Source organism: Solanum tuberosum, unplaced genomic scaffold (genome assembly GCF_000226075.1).
Source record: "Solanum tuberosum cultivar DM 1-3 516 R44 unplaced genomic scaffold, SolTub_3.0 scf00047, whole genome shotgun sequence".
NCBI classification, from domain to species: domain Eukaryota; kingdom Viridiplantae; phylum Streptophyta; class Magnoliopsida; order Solanales; family Solanaceae; genus Solanum; species Solanum tuberosum.
The window spans coordinates 50,535-60,170 of NW_006238973.1; the positions used below are offsets into that span (position 1 = coordinate 50,535).

At 37.0% G+C, this 9,636-nt stretch overlaps 1 protein-coding gene across 1 annotated transcript in view; it reads left to right on the forward strand.

The window, feature by feature from the left end:
* The window catches only part of LOC102581500 (uncharacterized), a 14,798-nt gene extending 5,390 nt beyond the window's left edge, over window positions 1–9,408 (forward strand). The window contains exons 5-10 of the mRNA XM_006343479.2: window positions 1,075–1,238; window positions 1,326–1,381; window positions 6,830–6,882; window positions 6,973–7,093; window positions 7,916–8,013; window positions 9,008–9,408. Of these exons, the coding sequence (XP_006343541.1) occupies window positions 1,075–1,238; window positions 1,326–1,381; window positions 6,830–6,882; window positions 6,973–7,093; window positions 7,916–8,013; window positions 9,008–9,079 (564 nt within the window). The 3' untranslated portion in view covers window positions 9,080–9,408. The remainder of the gene's footprint in view (window positions 1–1,074; window positions 1,239–1,325; window positions 1,382–6,829; window positions 6,883–6,972; window positions 7,094–7,915; window positions 8,014–9,007) is intronic.
* The last annotated feature ends 228 nt before the right edge of the window (window positions 9,409–9,636 follow it).

The window sequence follows — 9,636 nt, forward strand, 5'->3', positions numbered from 1 at the left end:
TGGGGTGGGGGGGTGGGGGTTAGAATTGCTTCCATCCTTAACACCAAAAAATTTGTTTCCGTCCTAACTTGCAAACATAACTGTCTTTTAATTTTTTTCATCTTCTTGGCAATCAATCATCTATGCTTCAATCCTAAACTAATTGAAGTAGATTATTTGAAGTTTCTGCATTACTTCAGCTTTGATCAAGCCTACTTCAGTACAATGCTGAATACGTTGTCTTTCAATGCAAACTAAGAGTCTACAATCTCGCATTTATCCCTACATTGGGATATATGTCTCGAACCAATCTAGCAAAATTCATGGTAAATAATAGACCTATTGTAAGTTCAGTTTAAAAAAATAATGGACCTAATGTAAGTCTAGCAATAAGAAAGACCTTAATACCTACTAGTTGATCACGTTGATGGATCATTTGCTCCTATTCAGTTTTATTCTTAGCTAAGTCTTCTTGGATCCAAGTGATTGGAGGTACTTTAAGATAAATTTTCTCCATATGAAATCTATCTTGTCTGCTTTTAGCACTTTCAAATTTTACAATGTTGCACATACAAACAATGCGTATTGAAGTTTTGGTAGGACATAGTAAGACCATCTTTCTCTCATTTATTCTTTATATGTGCTATTTGCACGCTCTGTCAAATTATTTCATGTTTCAATCTTGTATGATTGCACATTCATTTCATTAATAAGTATGGAGACACATTATTTTTAATATATGTGTTTCTTTGATTGGCAATTTGTTGGTTTAGAGGCCACACCCATTTAAACATTGTTGCCTCAAAACATTTCTATTGAGCCTTTTACTTTGTTCTGTCCCTGCATATGGGATAGATTACCCATAACATTCCTCTATTTTGGTTATTATTTTTTGTTTGTTTGTAAGTTTATGTTTTAAATTTTTGTCATTGTTTGGGACTGAGTCAAGCAACTATTGTTGTTTAAATTTTCATCAAAAGCTTGCGTATCTCGATAAATCAGTTAACTTTGATCTCTTAATAAAATTTATTTCCTAGATCACTTCAAAGACCATACTAATTGTCCATTTCGTTGTAATTTCTCTGTTTTCTCCAGCTGCCACTTCTCTGCGGTCTTCCTTTACTGGAGAAAGGGGCATTACAAACTGCTCACTGGATTGCCGGGAGATCTGGAAAGCACCTATTCCTCACTGATAAAGATAATGGGAAGCCTCCCCTCCTCCTAAGGATGGTCAATGATTCAGATGATCTCATGTTCATGTCAGTATCAATTTTAATACCTTTTTTCTATTAGAGGAAAGTGGCAAATGCATTATTATGTAACACCGCCTTTGGCTTTCTGTGTAGGTCAGGATTACGCTCATTTAAGCGTCGTGTGGCATATGCAAATGCAAACTATGACCGTATCCTATGAGTTCAATTTTTCTTTTCAGGTTTCTTTTATAAGTTATATACTTTAAGCACATAAATACGCTTGTGTAGTCTGCAAATTTTTCTGAAGGGAAACTTCAGAATAGTTATATTTGGGCTAGTAAAACTTTATGGTTTGGGATGTTCATTTGATTGGTGTGTCCTATACAAGTTAGATGTTGCTATGTCAGTGTGGTTTTTATAATTTGATGTCATCTTGTAAAATTTCTATTCTTGAATACAGCCTCAGTACATGCTTTTAGGATTGAAGATTATGTCATTGTTCTTCCTTAAAGCTTCCACCAAAATTTTAGTGTTTAGGTCAGGGAATTTGACCTTTTTAAAATGGACGATGCTGGATTTGAGAAGATATTCACCCTTTAAATGCTCTATGATGAAATCTAAAGGTAGTGTTGATATGGATGTTCACCAATACACTATGCTGTAAATGACCCCTACAACTAAAGTAGACACCTAATACTGACATGCTGTGATGCCACCTGCCAGTTGCATGGTTAACACCTCCATCTGCATCACGCTAATGATAACTTCATCCTCAAAAACTGACCCACTTTCCTTTGTTTTTCTGTAGAACTTGGTGTATTTCCTTAATGTGAAGGACTTATTGTCAAAAACTTCAAACTAATCTAAATGATACTTGTCTCTATTGTTTTTATCTTGGTGTGCGATCTTTCCAACTGACTACTAACTTCCCTGACACATCAAGCAACTAATGAGATATTTCTCTCCAACTGGAATTTAATATTTCAAAAGTTCTTCTCTTAATTGATGTGCTAGTGAACTAATCTCCCTGGGGGTTAGCTCAGTTAGTAAAGGTTGTCTTAGGTCACAGGATCAGCCTTGCTCCAAACAAACTAACTCTGGCATTAAGTGGAAAGGGTAGAGGGTCAGACCCATCTTCCCCGAGTTTTGAAGGTTGCTTTGGCCCAAAGGGTCGGCTCCAGACGATTTTTTGCTCTTGATCACAGACTGGTCAAAGTGGGTCAGCTTTTTTCTTACAGCCAATAATCAACAAGGGTGATAAAGATTCCACGTGTGGTGGTATTGCTAGTTTGGTGTTCCCTATTTTTATGCACTGGAGTGAATAGATCTATCTCCTATTCCTCTCAATATGGTTCTGCTCATTCTAGAATTTTTGTTTCTTGAGAAGGGATTTGAGTTCTAGCTTTGATGACATCCAATCCTCTTTTATTAACTCGTGTGCCTTGTGAAGTAGATTTCATTTTTCTAGTAGAAGTATATGCATACCTACATACCATACTGAATGATATCTCGTTAACGTTTTCTACCAAGATTAGTTTTTCCATTATCCATCTGTATGACATTCCTTTAACCAGCCAAGTCAAATTGGCATGGTTCTAGTTTGGAGCACCTACCTTCTTCCTTTCCAGTATTCTTATTATTATGATAGATCTTATTCTTCAATTTTATTACTTCTATTGTTTTGTTTACTTTGGTTATCTTTACTATTTTTGTTGTCCGTACTTTCATTTCTTCAATGTTTTCATTATAACTTTTTTAATCCTGCATTTTTTCAAGCCTGTTATGAAAAACGATAGTCTTGAGCCGATGGTCTATCGGAAACAACCTCTCTATCCCACAAAAGTGTAAGGTCTGCGTACACCTCACCTCCCCAAACCCCACTTGTGGGACCACACTAGGTATGATGTTGTTGATTGGTAGTACAGTTGTTGTTTGGGTTGCACTTATTTCAGATGATCATTCCGGCAACTGAACTTATGTTTTGTTATCATTTTGTGGTGCACACTACTCTGTCCTGCCATTATTATGTCCATTTTTTCCGGTCATTATCCCAACTGTTATTCCTGCAAGATTCTACACAACTTAAGAGTTTTTCTGTGATATTGCCCAGACCAGAATGCTTCTGAGCTGTCTCAGTTTTGAAATTTTTATCCCTCTCTTAACTCATCTTCTTTTTATTTTGTTTTGACATTATTCACGCTTTTTTAACAAATATCTTCTATGTATAAGTACTTATGACACAGAAAATCTGAGTTGGTTTTCCATCTTGAACATTAGACTATTAAGTTATATTGTCCCGCAATTCAGAAATATAACATGAAACAATATATATATATATATATATTGTGTCCAAAGGAGTCTGCACATACCCTTCGGGGTGGCCCAGTGGTTTGGGCTTGGGACTTCCATGTTGGAGGTCTCAAGTTTGAAACCCCTTGCCAGCAAAAGCAAGGGGTTTGCCTTCTGGGTCGAGCTCGTCGCACCGGGCTTGCCTAGTGCGGGTTACCTCTCCTATGTGGTTTGCGAGCTATTGCATAGGAGCGGGGGTTTTACCCTGTGCGCACCCAAAGGGTAGTGGCAGCGGATTTCCCTTGTCATCAAAAAAAAAAAAACTATAAACCTAGAGAAGATTCAAGCAATGGCAGAACATCCTCTACCTAGGATGCATTTGGTGTCCAGGAAAGTGTTTCTATAATTTCCAGTTAGTTAGGGTATAAAAGTATGTGAAAATGGTAATTGCAAAAACTGTAAGATACAAATACAACAAAACAAACCCAGTGAAATCTCAATATTTGCTGATGAATATACAACTAAACAAACAAGGAAATCCTATACACGAATGCTTATTGAGGTGGATGTCACCAAGCCAATCCCTACAGAGATTACGGTCATGTATGCACATGGTCAATCATTCCAACAAGTGATTGTGTTTGACTAGAAGCCTGAGTATTGTGAAGGTTGTATGATGGTGGGACATAACTGTTACAAGGATAAGCCCAAGCAAGTTGGCCAACGAAGGCCAAAACAAACTCATCCACCAGCCAAACAGAAACAACCAAAACTGATTCCTACTTGGCTACCCAGAGAAACAAATGTTCAGAACCATCGTTTCCCTTGTCATAAAAAAAAAAAAAAAAGGTGTCTGCACATATTCACCATCCTTTAACTAATTGCTAACATTGTATTTGTGCCAACATTTATTAAGCCTCTTCTCTCATGACTAACTCCTCATCTAAGTCCGCATGTGAACCCCAAATTTTGGCATTATGATCAGGATGGTGTTGAGTTACAATGTCCTATGTTGGAGATATGAGCAGTTAATAAGGGTCTTGCATTATTCCATCAATAACCTTAAGGTTTTGGATTGCGTGCTTAATTTTTTCCACATAATGAATTGTCTATAACTAAAAGTTTAAATTGTTAGAGTAGGTTATTTTAACTCATCAAATTTAGGTCTGAAACACCCCTTCAAGTGGACGACTAATTCTTTTTGGGCCAAGTACGTTAAGATATTTTGTTGATAGATGGTGATGAGTTTAACCCAACACATCTATTTATGCCTATTTAATTGTGTAACTGTCTCATTTAAAATTCTAGAGGGATATTTTTCTTTATTTATGACTAGTATACATTACTGTTGGTTTGAATTTCTATTTAGCAACTATTTCTTTCTAACTAGTCATGCCACTTGCTATTTTTCGTTAGTTAACTTGTATTTTATATCGATTCCCCCTTGTGATTGAGTTAGTATATATTCCAGTTGTTTGTTGTTTAGTTTGCATCTACTTTAGTGGCTTTGGTGAACGATGCTGGATTGGGGTCATGTCTTCAGTCGGGCCGAGGGTAAGGGGCAGAAGTGGTAAGTGGGTTGAGGGGTCTTCTAGACTAAGAGTAGGGTTAGTCCATAGATCTAGTGAAGATTCTCAAGAAGAGAAAGATTAACATGGCTTGCATCTAGGAGACCAAATGGGTAGGTACCAAGCCTCGGATGTGGACGACTTTAAGTTGTGGTACTCAGGACTAGAGGGAAAAGAATGGAGTAGCATTTTAGTAGATGGGAACTTAGGGAGCAGCTGGTGGAGGTTAGGACGATCAATGACTGGGTGATGACGGTTAAGCTAATCATTGAAGGGCTTACTGTGAACATTATTAGTACTTACATGCTGCAAGTGGGATTGGATGAGGAGGTCAAGAAGCACTTCTAGGAGTGTATATTTGGATGAGGTGGTGAAGGGTATACCACACTCTGAAAAGCTTTTCATTGGTGGATATTTCAATGGTTACATCGGGCAACCACTACAGTTTTGATGGTATGCATGGAGGTTTTGGTTTTAGGGTTAGAAATAGAGGAGGAGCTTCGCTTCTGGATTTTGCTAATTTTTTTGAGTTGGTGATACCTATATCATGCTTTCCAAAAAAAGGACCATGACCGATCGAGAATTAAATGGGGTGACTTGACCCTTGCTCGAACCTGGGAGATTGGGAGAAGTTTATGACGATGGGGGCTTGGGGGAGTAGTGGAGATACGAACAACATGTGGGATAAAACAACTAGTTGCTCTAGGGAAGCAACTAGATTGCTAAAGAGGTATTAGGGGCTTTGAGGGGAAACTTTTTTGGCCATCGAGGGGATTGGTGGTGGAATGGAGATGTCCAAGGCAAAGTGGAAGCAAAGAAGGTTGCTTATGCAAAGTTGGTGGAGAGCAAAGACAGACAAGGAGGAGAGGCAGACAAATGGCTTATGCAAAGGTGGTTAGACCGACTTTGCTGTATGAGGTGCAACATTAACCTGTCAAGAACTCCCATGTTCAAAAGATGCAAGTGGCAAAAATGAGGATGTTGAGATGGATGTGTGGGCATACTAGGAGCGATAAGGGTATGAATGAGGATATTCAGGACAAAGTGAGAGTGACCTACGTGGTGAGCAAGATGACTGAGATGGTTTGAGCATGTGAAGAAGAGATGTGCAGATGCCCAGTGAGGAGGTGTGAGTGGTTGGATATGGTAAGGACGAGAAGAAGCAGAGTAGGCTGAAGAAGTATTAGGGAGAGATGATTTGATAGGATACGATGCACCTTCAGCTTATCGAGGATATGACCTTAGGTACGAAGGTGTGGAGGTCGCGGATAAGGGTAGAAGGCTAGTAGGTAGTTGGGCGTTGTCTTAGTAATAACGTATTCATGTAGTCTTTGGCTTGATGGTAGTCTAGAGCACCGTGTCTGTCGTAGTATTAGCCTATTCATATAGTCTTTGGCTTTTCATATCTATTATCATATGTTGTTTACTATGTTTAGGTGATCGCACCTTGTTGTTGATGTTACGGTTCCTTGCATATATGCTCCGCATTGCTTCTCTATTAGTTGTCACTTGCAATATTTGGTTCATGCCTGTTGATCATCACAAATGCCACTCTTTCTTGGCGGAGAATACTTGGGTTCAAACTCTCCATCCCTTCCTTATATGGATTCTTCCACAGTAGAATTATCTTGAATTCTCCGTGAGCACCCTTGACTATAATCCTTTGTCTTAACCTTTTCCTGGTACTATTTGGTTCTATGTACATGTGAAGCTGTAGGCTGTAGTTCTAGGTTTTACATGACATGGTTATAAGAAATTTACCAATACTAGAGTTATTTTTATCCTTAACTCATCTCTAAGATGTTGTTGGATGGAGAACATCGTCAATCCGTCGTCAGGATGAACTTCCAAAGGTTGGTATTCAGTTGACTTATCTGCATTGTGTGTTAGAGTACTAATTTGTTCTTTTATGTGTAAATGGTTTTCTTTTCATTCTTCTCCAGTCTAACCTTCAAATAAAGGATCAGAAATACCCACATATCGTAAACGTTGAGCAAGAAACCACTCTGGATATCAACCATAAAGTATCTTCACTGGAAGGGAAGAAAATGGCTGATTTAGAAGGTTTGTAAACCCTTTACTTCTATTTTTGAATCATACCCAGCCCCACTCAAAGGAAGAAAATAAAGTAATAATGTACGATACTTGCTCTATTTTTTACTTCAACTGTAGTTTATCACATGTGCATCACTCATTTTCAGTAATAACGGTTATAATATATATTATTCTTATTGGAGATTAGTAATGCTTTCTGGTTCCACAGGCAGAGAAATTGTTTGATATCACGTAAGTTATCCTTTAATATTATTTCATAAAAAAACAAGAAAACCTTTGCATTAACTGATATGTACAGGATTTTGAGCAGTAGGATGTCAGCAACACACTTTTTCCTATTTTAACTTAGAATACTTTATATTGAAAGTTTTCTAATTAGAATAACTTATTAAATTGAATAATTGATTAAAGATTTGGGGAAACTGAGGTCCTTCGACTATGTCCAGGACTAATCTTTAATTTGTTCATATATAAGAATAATAATAAAGCAGATGTCAAACCCATAGTGATTTGGATCCTTGATGACCTGGGTATTGCAGATTGTTGGTGATAGTCTTAGTCCTTTATCTACTCTCCAGACAGATTATTATAACTAATAGCAAATTATGTAATAAAGCTATTCATTCTTTTGGCATGCTGCTATAGGAGATTTTAGAAGGGGACTTTGTTGATTGCTAACATCTTAATGACAATTAGTACATTTTATTCAGTATTCAGCTCTTCTTTTGTCCGTCCTTTTTTTTCTTTTGGTAATAATCTACTATGTGGTTATTTGCTGCACGATCTTTTGCATCAATGGGGTTCTCACATAACCTTTCTTTGCCCATTTAGAGGAGATGATTGAAGGCCTTACACAAGTACCATGGGAACGAATTGATGTTAGCTTTCATGAAAGCAGACAACGATATGTTGCACACAATACTATTCAGGTAAGCTTTAGATCCATTTTTCTTGCTGATTCTAGTTAAGCCACATGTACTATATTTGTTTTCCTTATTATGTATTCGACTTTTAAATTTTTAAAGTTTTGACTTAGTAGATTGTTTAGGCCTTTTGCTGAAAACTGTTTGCTTCAACTGTAAGTGCTATGCCTTAGCTTATTCAAATGGATGAACATTCAGAGATACCAGTGGTTCGGTATATATTGAGGAAGCTGTTTTTTTAAAAAGAATCTTGATTGGTCAGTTACAATGGGAAGTTCTTACACACAGAGAAGGAAATCTGTTATCAATGTTGAGCTCACTTTTGCTGCAAGTGTATCCATTAATTTACAATGCTTTAATTTCCGAATTGGTGGATGACATTTTCTGAACATACATTTCACAATACCCACAGGATTACATCAGAGTTAGAATGTAAATTGTTTTTGGTGATCTCCTTACCCGAGTAATTAACAAAGCAAAACTTGTTTGTTTTCATTCTAGTCTAAGGATATGGAGCGAAGAATTTTTGTTGTGAGAAAACTTTGGTTTATATTTGTATGGTCTGTTGGCTGCGGTGCAATTATAACAGTATGCGCCCACTCAAAGTTTCCTCTCTTTTTGCAATTATCTCTACATGCATTCACTTGTCTCTGGCCTCATGCAATAAGCAGCAGCAAAATAGCGGGAGTAGTATCTGGTCATCACCTTTTCTTGGTCTATTATGTGCAAACAGATGTTAGCAGTGAACACAAATTTCTGTTTGCAATGTAAAGGGTTAAACATATTAGGCAAAGTCAGCAACTAACAGTATTTTGTCTGTTTGCAATCTAAACGGTTAGACATATCAGGACTTGTAATCGTTGCAAAGTGCTTTGTATATTCTGTCTTTGGCATGTTAAACTCCCCGTAGCAACTAAATTGTGAATTTTGCTTTACTTTCTTCTCGGAATTTCTTTCTAGTGTTCTATTGTGCTTATTTTGTTTATTTTGCTTAATTTAGGTGAAAACTTATTGGCTTAATTCAGATGGCGCAGATGTGATTGAACATATGATAGATAACTTCCTTCTCTAATTGTCTGTCATGGAGGATTGACTGTCATGGTGAGATCTCCTTTTGATTTTCAGTAACACATATGGACTCTTAGTCACAAGCATAGCCGCGAATCGGAGCATCATCATCGCTAAAATCGTTGTCTTGTATGTATATCATGTGTGAATGTATCTTCAAAAACCTCACAAATTTTTCCTTGTTCAGAATTTTTGTAACATGTTCTCTCATTTTCTTTCATTTGTGCTTTACTTTATTTTGTTGATGGGTTGATGGAATTTTAATTTGTGAGTGACTATAATGGAAAGAAATGTTCAGTCAATTAATTAATCAAATAAGTATCTATCCCAAAATATTTGTGAGTGCCTGTATTTTCATATTCATTCTGCTTTATTGGGGCCAATTGCTGCATTGACAAAGTGATTTTTCTTCCTATGATCATATTGTTATTCATTTTATTTCCCTACCCATATGTTCTAGACATAACCGTCACGACCCAAAAATGGGCTTGATGACATTTGTCTATTTCCACCAAGACAAGTTAGTCTCAACTCAACGAAACAAAAGAAGAGCGGAAAGAT